Raw genomic sequence first — 17,891 nt, forward strand, 5'->3', positions numbered from 1 at the left:
CAGCCTGGGCGACAAAGCAAGACTCCATTTAAAAAAAAAAAAAAAAGAAAGAAATGCAGGTTGTTTAAACCACCAAATCTATGGCATTTTTGTCATAGCAGCCCAAACAGACTGCCTTTATGCAATAACGTATGTATAAGGGTACAAACTGTGCCTCACAAGGTATCTAAAAGTGACCACCACTCTTCTGCTTGAATACTAACCACACTACACCCAGGGCATTAGTTCTTAATTTAATAAAACACCCCTTCCATCAACAGCAATGGCTCGAGGTTGAGGCCCAACAGTTGGAGGACACACCTGCCACTCACATCAAGTTAAAGACCTGACTCCTATCCACAAATAATCTATCAGCTTTAAGCTACCATACTAAGACCTCTTTGAGAAGAGGGACCCCACCTATTCATCTCTGCATTCCCAGAGCTCAGCACAGGCCCAGAACAGGCACTCAAGCACTCAATAAAAAGCTGCCAAATAAATGAGCAAAGCACTCAATTTCAAGACTTCTACACAAATATTGGCATTCAAATATTGGAATTCAAATTCACTAGAATTCCAGTGGGCAGAGCTGTAGAAGACCACCAGAGATGAGTCAGAAGACTTGGATTCTAGCCCCCGTTTTGCCAAAAATTCACTCTACTATCCTGGGCAAATCTCCCAGCCAATGAGGGTCTTATTTTGTTTTTCTGTAAACACAGTAGAAGACTTCTTAGGTTTCCCTCTAAGATCTTAAACTTATAAAATACAAAGCAAAGATGTGCCCTTGAGCTACAGCTACAATGTTAACTTCATGATAAGGGCAGTAAAAATATAACAGCCAGAGTCATCTTTTCTTACACAGATGCTAGGTAGCAGCAGGCAGTAACTTTACTAGTAGGTAAAGCTCCTGTGTGTTTGCTTATGTTCACACGTTATATACACACACATTTGGGTCACTCCCTGTAGTCTCTTTCAGGGAGATGCAAATTTCAACAATTGTTCCAGGCAGAAAAGCCTCCAAGTGGAACAAAGACCTACAGACATTACTTCCAGGTAATAAACAGATTCCACTCAGACAAAGAAAAATAAAGCAGCCGGTGGCTACATTCCACAGACACCCCATTTGTGGAAGCATTGGGGCTGAGCTCTAAATGTGAGCCAGACGTTGCTGAGTTCTTATTTTGGCTCCGACTCTAACTTGGAGTGGATGGTCCTTGGCCAAGTCTGTGCTCTAGAAGCCAGGCTCTGGATGAGTATGGCAACCCCCATAAACCATCCCGATTACAGGGTGAGGCGAGTGAAGCATTTCACAGATGTAAAGTGCTGCCAGCCCCTCCAGACAAATGAGGAAAGCCGTCACGAGGCAACGTGGCTTGGTGGAGAGCCACAGAGCAGCCCCTCTCCTAACCTTGGGCTCCTACAAACTCACCAGAGGCCTCAGAGATCTGCCCCAATCCTCCCTGCCCCCTCCCCCCGACACACACACACTCTGCCTCCATTTCCCCTGCTGAAAAGCAAGGACTTTTTGCAAGTCACTTGCAAAGCTCTTTAAACCACACAGTTAACTCACAATGTTAACCAGCTGCGACCAAGTTAGGTGTCGTTCTCCTCTACTATGGGACATCTGAGACAGTAGAGGTATACCAAGGCAAAGTAATAGAATGTATAAAAGATAAAGGTCTGTTTGTGAAATAAGAAGGGCTGTTCAGGAACCATGTTAGTACTTTTACTGTTTCCCCCCACCCCTTTCTTTAACCATTAGGTACCAATGGATACCAGATACACAGAGCTGAATAAAAAGGTTAAGAGATACTATCAGTAAAGTTTCCCACCAAAGCCTGCTAATAGCGCTCTCACTGATTAGAAAGCACTTCTGTCATTTGGGAACTCTAATCCGCTCTTATCAACCCTCTGGCTTTGCCATTTATAAGGGTAGGAATGAGAGGTACATCAGCTATGCCACAGAGTGATTTCTGGGGCCCCTGCCCATGAAGAAGCAGATCAAAAAGGAGCTCATGCCTGCCAGAGTGAAGCTTTCACCATAGCAACACATGTTATTCTACAAACAGTCGGGACCAAGGCACTCTGTTGTGACCGGTCCGGACAGTGCCCCCAAGAAACAAGTGACTGAGGGTTCAGACAACAGAGCAGGCAAGAGAAAAGTGATACCTATTTAACTTGCAGGGCAGTCTCCCTGTGGTTTTTACTTCTCCACAAAGTTAATAGTGGCAGCCCTAAGACCCTCCAGTACCCACGGACTGTGTTCTAATAAGATAAATGTCAAAGAGAAAACAGGTGTTCTCCATGGAGCAGCTGCACCACCAGGCTCCCTGGGGAAAAGAAGTTCTGGGGTAGAGAGATTGGTCTGTTTGGAGATTAGATGGCTAGCAGTGGAGAACTTGGGGGAAAGGTCTCCATCTCAAAACATACCATCTCTAAAATGAAATACAGCCAGGATGCTCAATGAGCCACCGGAGGATGAAACGTGGACTCCCAGACCCACCAATGAAGTCAATACCAATAGTCATCTGTGTACTTGTTGAGACCATTAAGTGCCCATGTGCCAGGTACAGTGCTGGGTATTTTTACACATATTAGCCTTCACTGGGTAGTTAGGGTTAAAATGTCATTAACCAATCAATGTCACTTTTCTGGATATCACATTTGTGCCAAAGAAAGAAACAGGAAAAATCAGTGTGCCCTTACATCCCATAGGATAGGATTACACTTGAGGCTTGACCAGTAGAAAATCTAGCTCCAAATTTCTGCTCTGTTGCTCATATCATGGAGACATCTGTACAGAAATCCAACCACAGAACAAGAGCGCTCAAGAGAGTACGTGACCCTCCTTGGTTTCCTCTGTCTAACTTCTCTAGAACACCATGGATAGAGTAAGTAAAAGGCTAAAAGGGAGACGCATAAAGTTAGGAACTAGAAAAGCTGGCAAAGGAACTTCTTCGAAAGTGCATTAGAAGTTAGTCAAAGAGGCCAGGCGCAGTGGCTCAGGCCTATAATCCTAGCACTTTGGGAGGCCAAGGTGGGCGGATCACCTGAAGTCAGGAGTTCGAGACCAGCCTAGCCAACATGGTGAAATCCCGTCTCTACTAAAAATACAAAAATTAGCAGGGTGTGTGGCATGTGCCTGTAATCTCAGCTACCTGGAAGGCTAAGGCAAGAGAATCGCTGGAACCTGGGAGGCGGAGGCTGCAGTGAGCTGAGATTGCACCACTGCACTCCAGCCTGTGCGACAGAGCGAGACTCCTTCTCAAGTTGATCCGTGTCCACAGATGTATTATGTGTGCCATTTGCACACGTCTTTCTATGAACACAATAGAAGCAGGATTGTTTTATGATGCTGCTAACATTCACAGACAGGACCCGCAGCCACATTTCAGGTTATGATGCCTACAGGTATGTCTGGGAGGATATGAACCAGTGCCATGGAAGCCATGTACTAGCAGGTGGTGACACAATGGGCTCCCATTGTATATGCTGCAAACATTTCACCCTAACAAGTCAATCAGTGTCAGGAGCAGGGAAGAAGGTGGTTCCTGAAGAAAAGGTAAATCTGCCAAATCTGCCTCTAAAACAATTAAAAAGCAAAAACCAGCCATCACCAAGAACTCCTCTGGGTCCCTCAACCTTTAAGTCATCACAGACCAAAAAGAAACCAAACCTACAAATGATAGGCTCAGAATTGTGGAAACATTTCTTTGCAGCTTCAGAGCCTGTAAATGAGCTTAAAAAAAAAAGTTTCAGTCCTGAACTGACATTTTAAAGGTAGTATATAAATTGCTTCCTCTCTCTTCGGTGCACCCCCTTTTTCCTCATTCTCCATTCGCTAATGAAAGACTTTTCCTCTTCCCCTGCCTGTTTCAATTTGAAACGTGGCACAGAACAGGACACTGGAAGGAGAAGGGAAGGTGGAGGGGGAGGAGGCTACTTTCAAATCTGACACACATACCCCCCAACCAGCTGTCCACACCCTGGTTGATGGTCAGGCCAGACTCCACCTAAGACCAAAGAGTTGAGTAGAAAACTCCCCCTGTGCCACCTCTCCCAAAAGCAGACTTAACGGTGGAAAGGAAGGAGGGGGAAAATAAAGTTCCACATTCCTGACATTTTTTAGCCAAGTGCTGTGGCTGCACAGAGCAGCTTCTCTATTCCAAGCAGCCTGTAGGACTGGGAGAAAACCTGGGTTCAGGGGGGAAAAGCTTCCCCCTGCCTTCGAAACAGGATGGCTCAAAACTAAACCAAAATTGGGGTAGCAATAGGGGTGAGTGGTGAGGGGAGAGACAGCCTTTCACATGTGTTTTCAAAAGGAAATTATCCCAAGGGAAAGAATTTAGAGTCATCATCTCCCTAGGGACAGAGAACTAAAGCCCTGGGGTCCCTAACGGGGAAACAGAAGCCCCCTGAATGCAGAAGAGGTGACCAGTGAGTTGGGGAAACAGCAACGCAGGGATGCAATGCAGACACAAGGGCTGTGGCTGCCTGGGGCGTGGGCTGATAGGGGCGAGGGACCCAGCCCATTGGCAGAGGCACGACAGAGGTCCCCAGAAGGAGGAATGGCCAAGAGAGTCGCTCTTTGTGGGAAGAATTATAATTGAGTTTTCCTGGCTCAGCTTCCAAATGAAGGAATCCTAGCCAGGGCCAAGTCAGAACCCCAAAAGCCTATGTCCTCTCACTCCTTTCTCCCATTCCCCTTGCACCTCTTCCTGCCGTCACTTCTAGGAAAAGGGTGGTGAGTCCCCAGTTGCACCTACCATCGCACCATATGCATCCCTACATACCCACACATGCACACCACACACTTCCAGAGAGAAACCCAGAAGATCCTAAGTGATATCCAGCCAGTCCTGTGCTTGGTTATGAGGCGTCTCCCCAGGCTTTACTCTGAGTGTGAAGATGCCCACATTTGTTTCTCTGTGGTACCTACAGTATCCAGGACGCTTCTGCTCTCATTTGATAGAGGCAGCAGTTCCAAACTCCCCCTCTCCACCCCCAGGAATACTTATCTCTGTGGAGAGTTAGTTAGTCGGTGGGTAAAGACAGTGAGGCCCCCACCATGTGCCCAGCACAGAAGAACACAAGACCTTCTTACTGGAGGCTTAGGGCAAAGCCCTCTTTCTCCCAGAGAAGCACAGACTGATGATCTCACAAAGTACCTCCAAAAGAAGGAGACACCTGCCCTGTAGGTCCTGTAGGTTCAAGGTGCTATGGGAAGAAGTGATGGACTTGGCAGGAAAAGGGGGCCTGTAGGCATTTCAACCAGGGGCCTTGCTACACTCCCCAGTACAAGCCTAAGGGGGAGGAAGAGTAGTTTTGTTTGTTGTTTTTCTCGTCTTGGGCCTTTCTCTTTCACCAGATACTGGAAGTAAGAGCTCTTAACACCTTTCAACTTTTAGAGTGGCAGGTTTAATGCACAGGACTTTCCATAAGACTAGAGACCCAGGGAAGGAGGTAGGTACCAAACTCAAATGCTGGCAGCCCTTTCTGAGCAAAGATAAAACAGGGAGGGCCACAAACCCTAACAAATGCTAGAAATATGACAGAGAGAGCCACAGGCTATGCGAGAAACTTCGTGGCTGCAGAGCCTGTGGCTTTGAGGTTTACAGCTGTCACGTGTATGTTTCCAGCCACACCCTCCAAGGCTGGGGACACGCACTTGGAGCCTTCTTAGAATGGAGGACAGCAAACAGACAGCAGAGAATGCGCTGGGCAAAGGAAATTCTGCTATTTTGTTAAGCTATTATTATGATAAATAATCACAGGGCTCCAGGCGCAAGAGACTTTTTCATGTTGGTAGGAGATGTTATGGCTTTTGTTGCTGATATGATCTCAGTTAAACCTTACAACCACCCTGTGAGGAAGACCAGTTTTATGAACGTCTTTAATGATGGGGAAACTGAGGCTGCAGTCAGTTTTCAGTCTGACTAGTCACAGAACAGGGACTGAGACACACGGATATGACTCTGAGTGACACCACACACTTCCAGGGGAGAACCCAGAACAAGGTGGAGCAAGCCCGACCCAATATACCACTAGAGAGAGCTGTGAGAGGGAGAGGAATGAGACAGGGACTGAACTAAAGGAGCACTATCAAAAAGTGGAGTGGAGACCCCAGTCCTAGCACCACCGTTTATTTCCTACAGACCCTAAAGCCCAGCCATGGACACATTCATTCATCCAACCCTGACTTGGCCACCACAAGAATGTTCCCAGCTTGAGGGCAGCTTCGCCAGCCAGTTAGGGCCCTTGTCATTCGTAGAGATACAGGGAACCCGAGACAGAGGGACAGGGAAGGAAATTTAGCCAGGCAAGCCATCCTCCATCTCCAAGGAAGTTTGTAAATGATCACAGCTTCCTAACCCAACCGTGAGAATGCAATAAGCAAGCTGGCGCAGAAGGGAGGACAAGGAGTCTCAGGAACCAGAGGAGACCACGGTGAGAGTGAGGGGAATGTCGCTCACATATCTCACTTCTGAGACAAGATATACCGCAACAAACCCATGCCAAGCTTCCTCCAGTTCTTCCCACTTTTGAATATCACATTTTTCTTGCTCTGCAAGAGTAGGGAATCCTTCCCATCAGTCTTGTGAATTCTGACCCCTTGCTGGCTTTCTACAACTCCCTGCCTGGGAGGCCGACACCAGGACATTGCTGTTGGGGGTGGGATCCCCATCCTCTACCCCCCACTCCTACACTATAAGAGAATCAACTTTCCCCAAAAAGTGGAGGGTATCCCTGTCTCTCTTCTTGTCTCTGTAAAGGGGGTGAAGCTCTGGGTCGCCGCAGATGGATCTAAAGGGACAGTTCACGGAGTGGTAAAGGATATCCAAAAACTGGCCTTCTAGAGCACAGCAAAAAAGTGGGAGCGAGACGAGAGCAGAAGGCCACTGCTGGGATGGGGCCAGGGCCACACGTGAACATCCGAGCACGTTCCAGAGCTGAGATGCAAAACACCCAGAAAATCACATAGGAAGTGGAAAAGGTTCTGGGTCTCTCCCACTGGAAAAGCCCAAAAGAGCTAGTGGCCACCCCTTGGGGCAAGAGGGGGTTGTGCAATGACTGCGGGTCTGGGAGTCTCTGGGCTTGGCTCCTGGACGCCAGAAAGGGAACCCCACGCGTCAAGCCACGGTGGCAGCGCGGCTGTTGGTTCGAGGCCAGGCTGGGGTTTCAGGGCTGCAGACAGAGCTGCAGGATACAATGAGTGCCCAAGGGGGCGGCAGAGCATGGCATGGCTGGCACGGCGCGGAGCTGGGGGTGCTGTCTGGGCTGGCCGGGGTACAGGCCGGAGGGGTACAGTGCACAAAGCCGGGGTGCCGATAACGTACACGGCAGCCAGGAGCCTCCGATCAGAGGAGGGCCCGCTGACCTGCAGGGGTGTGCCGGGCGGCGCACGACAGGGGGCACTGTCCCTCCAGCTCCCTCCTCCCCAGGCTCTCACCTCGAACATAAGCCCGATGAGGACGCAGAGCACCAGGCAGAAGCCGATGTCCGCATGGTTGTGGATGACGAACTCCTGGCTGAAGAGCGGGTAACTTTTCGTCCTCCTGCGGAAAGCCATGGCAGCGGGCGCGCAGCGGCCGGCGGGGCCCGCACCCTGCGCTCACGAACCGCAGCGCAAACTTCTCCAGCACCGGCCCGGTCCGCCCGCCGGCCTGCCGCCCGCTCTCCCACAGCCGCCCGCCCGCCCAGCGCGGAACAACTTCGGGGCCCGCCCCCTTCCTCCGCCCGCCCCCGCCGCCCGTAACCGCCCCCGGCCGCAGCCCCCGCCCAGCCCCCGCCCAGCCCGCGGCCCGCACTCGGCGCGCCTGGCCCCGCCCCCCGCGGGCTTAACCCTCTAGCCGCTGGGCACGCGCGGGCTGCCGGGGCGGAGGCGTACGGGGGTGGCGAGCCGACCTCGGCTCCTCCTCGTCCCGCGCCAGCGCCGCGCCCGGCCGCATTCTCGGGGCCCGAGGCTCAGCCGCTCGCGGCGGAGAAAGCAGGCCGCGGAGGAGGCGGGCGCCCAGGCCTGCCCGGACAGGAAGTGGGCCCAGCTTTCCCACTCCTCGCTCCGTTCCTTCCTCCGCGGGAAGGGCAGGCCCCGGGGGTGGCCGGGCAGCCGGATGCTCCCGGGGTTGCGGGCTGTGGCCCCGGGGGCTGAGGGCGGCGCGGGTGCGGCGGAAGCAGGGAAGCCGCGAACCGGCCTTCTCGCTGGCCACAGCGCTCTGCACGGACGATCAGTGAATGGCGATTACTCAAGTATTTATCGAGAACTTGCAGTGGGCTAGGCACGGTTCAGGTAGATCAACAAACCGAAAGACCCTGCCCTAGGGGAGCTTTCGCTCCAATGCGGGGAAAGGGTGGATGATTGCAGTTTTGCCCAGTAATTTTTGGGACCCTCATGCCACCATTAATTAGCTACACACATCTCACCGAAAGTCTACCTTACATATTAATCAGAAGAAGTGGAAGAATAAACACAGAAGAAGCAAAAAAGGAAAGAACTTTCTCACTGAAAGTTTCTATTTAATATTAAGTCTTAAAAGTACTCCTGGAAGGACAAAAGGTGTTCTTAATAAATTATATTCGCAAATATTGGATTTAATCCTACCAGTAATGAAGCAGTCAGTTACTTTCTAGATGTGCAGAAATATGTAATGAACAAAAAAAAACTAATTCCTATTCCATTTTTTATTAGGTCCACAGTTATTTCACTTCTAAATATGATTTTTTAAAAGTGGCACGCGGTGGAATGTAATTGAGACAGGATGGAGTTCCTAGAGAAATTTTACTTCCTCAATCTGCACTCCACCTTATTAACATACAGTCTTGGGTCTGTAATTCCCTTATTTGACTCTCAAGGAAATGAAAAAGTAATGCCTAGATTGGACTAAACCTCATTTAACTCCAAGACTGACCTTTCTCAAAGTTGAACCTTCGTCTTGTGAGGAACAGAAAGATCAAGATCTCTGAAGCACCTCGACTTTCCACCTGTGAAGATGTGTTCAAATTTGCAACGTGCGGCCACACCTATGAGGTTGGACTTTATACAATTGGTTTCTTTATAGGTTTAGATGGTTGAATTTAAGTTACCCCCACTGCTATTATTATTATTATTATTATTATTATTATTATTATTATTATTATTATTTTGAGACAGAGTCTTAACTCTGTCCCCCAGGCAGGAGTGCAGTGGCGAGATCTTGACTCACTGCAACCTCTGCCTCCTGGCTTCAAGCAATTCTCAAGCTTCAGCCTGTAGCTGGAACTACAGGTGTGTGCCACCACACCCGGCTAATTTTCGTATTTTTTAGTAGAGGTGGGGGTTTCACCGTGTTGACCAGGCTGGTCTCAAACTCCTGACCGCAAGTCATCTGCCATTTTTTGAGACGGATTCTCTGTTGCCCAAGCTGGAGTGCAGTGACGCCATCTCGGCTCACTGGAACCTCCTCCTTCCAGGTTCAAGCAATTCTCCTGCCTCAGCCTCCTGAGTAGCTGAGATTACAGGTGCCCTCCATCACCCCCTGCTAATTTTTGTATTTTTAGTAGAGACGGGGTTTCACCATGTTGGCCAGGCTAGTGTCGAACTCCTGACCTTCAGTGATCTGCCCGTCTTGGCCTCCCAAAGTGCTGAGATTACAGGCCACTGCACCCAGCCTTTTGCTACACATTTATACTAAACTATATTATGGGGCAGCACAGTAGGTTTGTTTACACCAGCATCACCAGAAACACGTGGTTAATGCATTGTGCTACAATGTTACAGTGGCTATGACATCACTAGGTGATAGGAAATTTTCAGCTCCATTACGATCTTATGAAACAACTGTTTTATATGTTGTTTGACCTGAATATCATTACGTGGCATATGGGTATATGTCCTCCAGTTTTTCAACATTCCTTCCTTCAAAAAGAGGCAATTCGTTCCCCTCCCCTTGAGTGTGGGCTGGACTTAGTGGCTTACTCCTAATAAATAGAATGTAGCATAAGTGATGGTATGTGACTTCCAAGACTAGGCCAGAAGAGGCATTTGAGGGTTTCTGCTTTCTTTCTCTCAGGTCACTCCCTCTGGAGGAAACCAGCTGCCACTTTGTGAGGATACTCATAGTCCTGTGGAGGCATATCCTCCATATGGCTGAGACCTTCTGCCAACAACCATCACTGACTTGCCAGACATGAGTGTGCCACCTTGGAAGCAGATTTTCCAGCCCCAGTCAAGCCTTCAGATGACATCAGCCCCTGCTAATCTCTTGACTACAACCTCATGAGAGACCCTGAGCCAGAGCCAGGTAAGCCACTCCTGAATTCCTGACCCACTGCACCTGGGAGAGAATAAATATTTGCTGTTTTAAACCACTAAATTTTATTATAATTTGTTATACAGCAAGAGATAGCTAATACACAGTGCTAAAGCTTACAATCTTTTAGAATTGACTGAGACATCATTACAATTCAGTGTGATGATGGTGACTCTAAGAACAACCTGAAATATGCACACTCTGAGTACAAGGAAAAGGTAACCTAATTCTGTCTGGGGTGTAGGGAGGAGGTCATTTGGGCTAGGCCTTTACCTGACAAATGGTACTGACAGAGAATGCAGAAAAGGAGTGGTAGATGAATTTGGAGAGTTAAAATAGAACTGGATTGTGGCAGGTTTTGTATGCTGTGATAAAGAATTGTGACTTTATTCTGCAAACAATGGGAAGGAATGGAAAGTTGGTGTTTTTTGTTTATTTGTTTTTGAGATGGAGTTTCCCTCTTGTTGTCCAGGCTGGAGTGCAATGGCACCATCTCAGCTCACCGCAACCTCCGCCTCCCGGGTTCAAGAGATTCTCCTGCCTCAGTCTCCCAAGTAGCTGGGATTACAGGCATGTGCCACCATGCCCAGCTAATTTTGTATTTTTAGTAGAGACGGGGTTTCTCCGTGTTGGTCAGGCTTGTCTTGAACTCCCGACTTCAGGTGATCCACCCACCTCAGCCTCCCAAAGTGCTGGGATTACAGGCGTGAGCCACTGTGCCTGGCAAGAAATGGAAAGCTTTTAAGCATGACCAGATCTGTCTTTAGAGGAGAACTATCAGGAGTATGGAAGACCATCCTGATTTAAACAGGAAGACCACTTTGGAAACTATTATAACAGTCCAATAAAGAAATGGACACTTCTCTCTTCTTTTTGAGACAGGGTCTCTGTCACCCAGGCTGGAATGCAATGGTGCAATCACAGCTCACTGCAGCCCCAACCTCCTGGGCTTAAGTGATCTTCCTGCCTCAGCTTCCGAGTAGCTGCGACTACAAGCGCACACCACGATGCCTGGCTAATTTATTTTTATTTTTTGTAGAGACAGGGTCTCCCTCTGTTGCCCAGACTGGTCTTGAACTCCTAGGCTCAAGTGATCCTCCTGCCTCTACCTCCCAAAGTACTAGGATTATAGGCGTGATCCACCGCGTCTGGCTAGCACTCCTCAAAGAACAGTAGCAGTAAGAGTAAAAGGGAGTTGAATGAGTCAGAACTTGCATCTGGGATAACATAAATGATGGTGGGACCATTAAAAAATTTATTTGGAATAACAGATAAAGAGCATGTTTAAGGGAGGAGAAGAAGATGGCCTCTGCTTTGAACAAGCTGAGGTTGAGGAGCCATGGAACACTTTGACAGCTCAGTTGGAAACTGTTGGATTGGACTTGGGGAGGGAAAATCACAACTAAAGTATTTTCAGTTCATCTTCAGTAGGACTGTTGAGGTCATCAGGTTACATAAGTGTTCTGAGAGAATGAGAAAAAGTCTGAGGTCAGCAGAATCCTAGTGAACCCCGACACTCGGAATGGGGGAAGATGAGGAAAAGGAAAGGGTGGCGTAGAGGAAGCCACGACATAAGAATTTCGTTAAGGACAGGTTGAATCAGGCAGAACAAGAATGAGATGAAACTCCCAGATTCAGCCATCGTGGCTTTTAGAGACCACTTAATTGAACATTAGAGTGGGCTTAACAGTAGGTAGAAGTTGAGAAAAGGAGGTGGGTAAAAACATCTGTTTGTAAAAAAATGTTTTGTGAGAAAAAGAGAAATGGATGGTGTTTTGAGGGCTATGGAAGATCTAAGGAAGGACCTTTAAATTATATTTAATTTTTGAGATTGGAACATATTTGGAGACAGAGCGGAAAAACCCAGGAGAGAGGGAAATACTGAAAATACTTGAGATACGGGAGATCAGTGATGAAACTGAGGAGGAGGCTGGAGGGTGGCTCCAGCAATAGGAACAAAAGGGAAAACTCCTGAGATGGATCAGGGACCTAAAAATGGGTGAATACAGTTCCATCTGGATGTGGAGGAAATAACAACGCCTTACGTTTATATTGCACTTTCCAGTCACCCTGTGAGGGAGGCAAGACAGTTATTACCAGCCCTTTCTTGTAGCTGTTCTGAGACATGAATGACCAAGGGCCACGTAATGAGTGGGTAGCTGAAGCTGGACTCAGACCAGCCAGTCAGGCTCTCAGCACAGGGTTCCCTTTGCTGGACCATACTTCAGCCCGCTCAGGCTTCCTAAAGCACAGCACTGTCAGGCAGGCACCACCTGTGTCCCTCTCTACCTGCCTAGTCATGGCTGCCAACAATTCGGCTGTATCAACTTTTTTTTTTTTTTTTTTTTTTTTTTTTGAGGCGGAGCCTTGCTCTATCACCCAGACTAGAATGCAGTGGCACAATCTTGGCTCACTGCAACCTCTGCCTCCTGGGTTCAAGTCTCCCAAAAGTACCTGGGATTACAGGCATGTGCCACCATGCCTGGCTAATTTTTATACTTTTAGTAGAGATAGGGTTTTGCCAGGTTGGCCAGGCTGGTCTTGAACTCTTGGCATCAAGAGATTTGCCCACCTTGGCCTCCCAGAGCGCTGGGATTACAGACATGGGCCACTGCAATTGGCCTCAACTCTTAACTAAATTAGATTACTCCCTCTTTACAAAACAGAACTTATGGTTTCCAATCTCTATGTCTGTGTGTTTTTGTTCACCTCTCAATGTTAACCATCTTTCAAGATAAAGAGTGTGCACCTCTTCTATCACTAAGCTTCATGGCATTAGTCTGGGGGCATCGACACAGCAATTTGTGTGTAGCTCTCAGCTAGCACCAGGTCCTCCTGCAATCGGTGTGTTTGTCTATGAATTTTACCCCTCATTACATGGTGCAATCCTTCAAGGCATGAATTCTGCCACGGAATACTGTCATAGTCTAACAGCATAAAGCACAAGAGTCCCACATCTTATGTTCTCAGCAGATATTGGTTGAATGCATGATTGAATGAGAGACGCTGTTGCTGTAGGCTGTGTAAGAATGACCACTATCCCCAGCCTTATCTACATGGAGCACAGCATGCTTTTGTGTTGATGAATTCTTTCCAGTAGCTGTCCTTTCCCCAAAGTGGAAAATTCATTTTTTCACATAACAAGAAGCCCAGAGTTAGTTTATTCCTAGGGATAAGTAATGCACCCAAGACCAGGGTCTCACTATCCTCCCACTTTGAAACTTGTTTGCTTTTGTTGCAGGCTTACCCCTCATGGTTACAAAGTGGCTGCAACAGCTCCAAGTGTTCTATCCTTTAACACAGAATAACTCAAACAACAAGACCCAATATTCAGACAAGAAGGAAAGGGACTTTTGGAGAGTGAAGAAAACTTTCCTAGAAACCTCAGACTTCTCCCCATGCCTTATTGGCCAGATTGTATCCCATGCCCATTTCTAAACCAATCATTGGCAAAGTGAGTGGAATTGACTTGATTAGATTAACTTTACCAAGAATGCATCCTCAGAGAGGCTGAGAAAAAGTCCAGCCTCCTTTGAAGAGCCTGGCTACCTTTCACCTGAACAAAACAAGAATTCTGATGAAAAGAAAAATGGAGAATGTATGTGGAGCAGGCATCCGGAGTGTCTATGCCAGGATTTTTTTTTTTCAGTGCGTTTCACCGGTTATATTTTTGTCTCTTTACCTTACAAGATATGTGGCACGTTTGCCTAAAACAAGCCTTGCTTTCTGATTTCTGTGCACTAGGCACTTAAACCTTGCAAATGTCGCTTACCTAACAGTCACTGTCAAGGAGTACCTGGCTAAAGAATCTCCAGCTAGACAAAGTAGAAGTGTCTGTGCTCTGGCAGTTGAATATATTGTATCAGGCTCAACAGCACCTTTCACCAAAGGATGAGACTTCACAACCATTAGATCTTCTTTTATTTTGTTTTTATTAAAAAAAAAAAATTTTAACACACCATTGCTAACTTGAAGCCATTAGATCTTCTTACCCCCAATACCACAAAAGTTTAGTGGAATCAGGGGTATATCAAGGCAGGTGGAGTAGGGGAGCTGGGAGTAATCAGCCCCCAGGGCAGGCAATGAGGGATTGTGAATCTGTGAAGAATTTTAAAGCAATGATACAGCTCTAAATGCGATGTACTATCCTGGACTTAGCCCTGGAAAAGAAAAAAGATATTAGTGGAAAAACTGGTAAAATTCAAATAATGTCTGTAGTTTGGTTAATAGTATTATACCAATGTTAATTTCTGTGTTTTGATAAATGTACCATGGTTATGTAAGCTGGATGAAAGATATGTGGGACATCTCTCTACTATTTCTGCAACTCTCCTGTAAACCTAAAAATATTTCAAAATAAAAGATTTAATGCTAAAATTGACTGAAAATTGATCTGCTTTTTTATTATCACCATGCACTGCACATGCTAAACAATGTTAGGAATAAAATACTTCCTCCCCTCCTCCAAATCTTTTGGTCTAAGTTCTAAACAATTGCTGTAGATGCTGTTGAATCTTAATAATATATATGTAAATTTCAACTTAGCATATTTTTATTATTTGTTAATGAACTTTGCAGGCTGGGTGCAGTGACTCATGCCTGCAATCCCAGCACACTGGGAGGCCAAGGACAGAGGATTGCTTGAGCTCAAGATTTCAAGACGAGCCTGGGCAACATAGCAAGACCTCATCTCTACTAAAAAAAAAAAAAAAAAAAAAAATTAGCCGGGCATGGTGGCTTGCACCTGTAGTTCCAGCTACTGGAGGCGCTGAGTCAGGAGGATAGCTTGACCCAGGTGGTTGAGGCTACAGTGAGCCATCACTGCACCTCTGCACTCCAGTCCGGGTGACAAAGTGAGACCCTGTCTCAAAAAACTAAAAAAAATTTAAACATTGCATTCTACATGCAAGTTAATCCTAGAAACTCATCTACCCAAACAGCCCCTGATGTGTGCAGCCTCAGGTGCACGTATTTGTTCATACCCTATTGGAATCATCTGAGTTTGTTTGGGGCACAGTTCACATCTCCAATCTGGTACTACAGATTCTTGTGTTTAAACTAAAAATTTGAAAAGCGATAGCATGGTGATTGTAAAAACAAAGAAACAGGACTGGTTACTTTAATTCTGTCATTCTACATGACCACTTGAACCTTTTGTGTTTAAAACTTAAGTTAGTGAAATAGAGGACACAATGCCAGTACTATCATTTGTTTCATGGAATGATTTGTGTGTGTGTGTGTGTGTGTGTGTGTGTCATTCTTTTCACTTTCATTGAGAGGAGCAGGGGGTTAAAAATGATCTGCTCCAGGGCTGGGCATGTTGGCTTGTGCCCGTAATCCCAGCACTTTGGAAGGCCAAGGCAGGAGGGTCACTTGAGCCCAGGAGTTTGAGAACCACCTGGGCAACATAGGGAGACCCTACAAAAAAAAATTAAGAAAAAAAGATCTCCTCCTGGTATCAGATATGCTAAATATAAGAGTGAGTGGAATTAAGATTCGAGGTATTAGAAACTACCTTAGGGCTGGGCGCGGTGGCTCATACCTGTAATCCCAGCATTTTGGGAGGCTGAGGCAGGTGGATCACCTGAGGTTAGAGACCAGCCTGGCCAACATATAGTGAAACCCTGTCTCTACTAAAAATACAAAAAGTAGCTGAGTGTGGTGGTGCACACCTGTATTCCCAGCTACTTGGGAAGGTGAGGCAGGAGAATTGCTTGAACCCGGGAGATGGAGGTTTGCAGGGAGCTGAGATGGTTCCACTGAGCTCCAGCCTGAGCAACAGGGCAAGACTCTCTCAAAAAAAAAAACCAAAAAACAAAAAACAAAAAAAACTACCTTAAACATTATATAGATCCACTTTCTCACTTTAGAAGCAAAGAAAGGAAGGCTCAGAACTTGCTGCCATTAGTAAGGATTTCATGAGTGGGGTTGAAAACAGGCCCCCTCCCTCCTGGTCTGTTGTTGCCAGCACTGCCTCTGAACCCTACGCCTGTTCTCCTTTAGCAGACAGGTGATAACTCAGAAAAACCAAGTCCCTTGTCCAATGGCCACTAGTGACTCAGTGGCAGAGTAGGCATGGGAACCGGCACTCCTGACAGCTCCAGGGCTCTGACCACTGTGCCCGGTTTCCCCTTTCCAGCTCTCCTTCAGCTAGAGACAGATAAATTCCAGGCAACTAGTGAATGTGCCACCTGACTTTCAGATGGGAAGAGGGGAGCATTATTAAAAACAGACTTAAAAAAAAAGACACAACTTGACACTAGACAGGAGTAAACTTCAGCCAGAATTCCCATCACCAGAAAAATACTGGGATATGACATTTGGGAAGCAAGGGAACAATTTCAGGCACTGTTTTCCTCTAATTTGGGAGACATCTTTGTTGTTGTTGTTGTTGTTGTTGTTGTTTGTCTCACTGTGTCACCCAGGCTGGAGTGCAGTGGCACAATCTCGGCTCACTGAAACCTCCACCTCCCAGGTTCAGGTGATTCTCCTGTCCCAGCTTCCTGAGTAGCTGGGATCACAGGTGTGTGCCACCACGCCTGGCTAATTTTTGTATTTTTAGTAGAGCTGGGGTTTCACCATGTTGGCCAGGCTGATCTCGAACTCCTGACCTCAGGTGATCTGCCGCCTTCAGTTTCCCAAAGTGCTGGGATTACAGGTGTGAGCCACCATGCCCGGCCTAATTTGGGAGGCATGTTTGGATGAAAAGTATATTAGAAACTTAAGCTGCTCACAAATATGTTTATTCCTTAGTTTTTCTTTTTTCTTTTTTTTGAGATGGGGTCTCACTCACTCTGTTGTGCAGGCTGGAGTGCTGTGACACAATCGCGACTCACTGCAGCCTTGGTCTCCCAGGCTCAAGTGATCCTCCCACTTCAGCCTTCCCAGTAGCTGGAGCCACAGGCGCGTGCCACCGTGCCCAGCTAATTTTAAAAATTTTTTTGTAGAGACAAGGTTTCACTATGTTGCTCAGGCTGGTCTCAAACTCCTGGGCTCAAGCGATCCTCCCACCTCAGCCTCCCAAAGTGCTGGAATTAACAGGTGTGAGCCACTGTGCTGGCCCTTAGTTGTTCTACATACACAGAGAAAGCAATAATTATCAGAGGGACACTGTTATGTTGTAGTATGCCATCACACTGAGGAAAAGTTCAATAGAAAGAACTCTGTGGAAAGAAGATTTTCATGAGCCAAAACACAACTCATGAATCCCTGTTACTCAACTGCCATGCCTGCCTTCTCTGAGCAGTTGTCTCCTAGGCTGCAGAGAAACTCAGAAACTATCTTGTTTAAATTTAGGTATCTCTCTATGAACCTTGTTATACCAGCCCTTGCAATTTATCCCATCTCTGCTTCTCAGATCACAGCCCAGTGTTCAGGAACCATTTGTTTGTTAATTATCAGGCACAGACAGTGCATGCAACTACCAGTGTTCTGTCTTTACACAACTCTCTACCACAGTAATTGGTTATGTATGCCCTGCTCCCTGCTGGACCAATAAATGAACTCTTACCACGTGCTTGGAAGGATGATGGATGAGTGAGCAGAAGATGGATGGATAGGTAAATGGATGAGTGATGGATGTGTGGGTGGATGGATGCATGCATGGATGAGTGGATCGATGGGTGG

The 17,891-nt window shown here is 47.1% G+C and overlaps 1 protein-coding gene and 1 long non-coding RNA gene across 3 annotated transcripts in view; one reads left to right on the plus strand and one right to left on the minus strand.

Annotated features, from left to right (window-relative positions):
* Positions 1–7,706, minus strand: part of TRAM2 (translocation associated membrane protein 2) — a 79,737-nt gene extending 72,031 nt beyond the window's left edge. The window contains exon 1 of the mRNA XM_004044187.5: positions 7,430–7,706. Coding sequence (XP_004044235.1) covers positions 7,430–7,549 — 120 coding nt within the window. The 5' untranslated portion in view covers positions 7,550–7,706. The remainder of the gene's footprint in view (positions 1–7,429) is intronic.
* A 77-nt stretch (positions 7,707–7,783) lies between these two features.
* Positions 7,784–14,642, plus strand: LOC134758740 (uncharacterized). 2 transcript variants are annotated; one of them, XR_010134264.1, is made up of 4 exons: positions 7,784–8,266; positions 8,666–9,004; positions 10,026–10,256; positions 13,507–14,642. It is a non-coding gene; the product is annotated as an uncharacterized lncRNA (long non-coding RNA). The 2 variants fall into 2 exon arrangements; XR_010134263.1 differs by having other exon boundaries at positions 7,788–9,004.
* Positions 14,643–17,891: the final 3,249 nt, after the last annotated feature.

This window comes from Gorilla gorilla, chromosome 5, assembly GCF_029281585.2.
Source record: "Gorilla gorilla gorilla isolate KB3781 chromosome 5, NHGRI_mGorGor1-v2.1_pri, whole genome shotgun sequence".
NCBI classification, from domain to species: domain Eukaryota; kingdom Metazoa; phylum Chordata; class Mammalia; order Primates; family Hominidae; genus Gorilla; species Gorilla gorilla.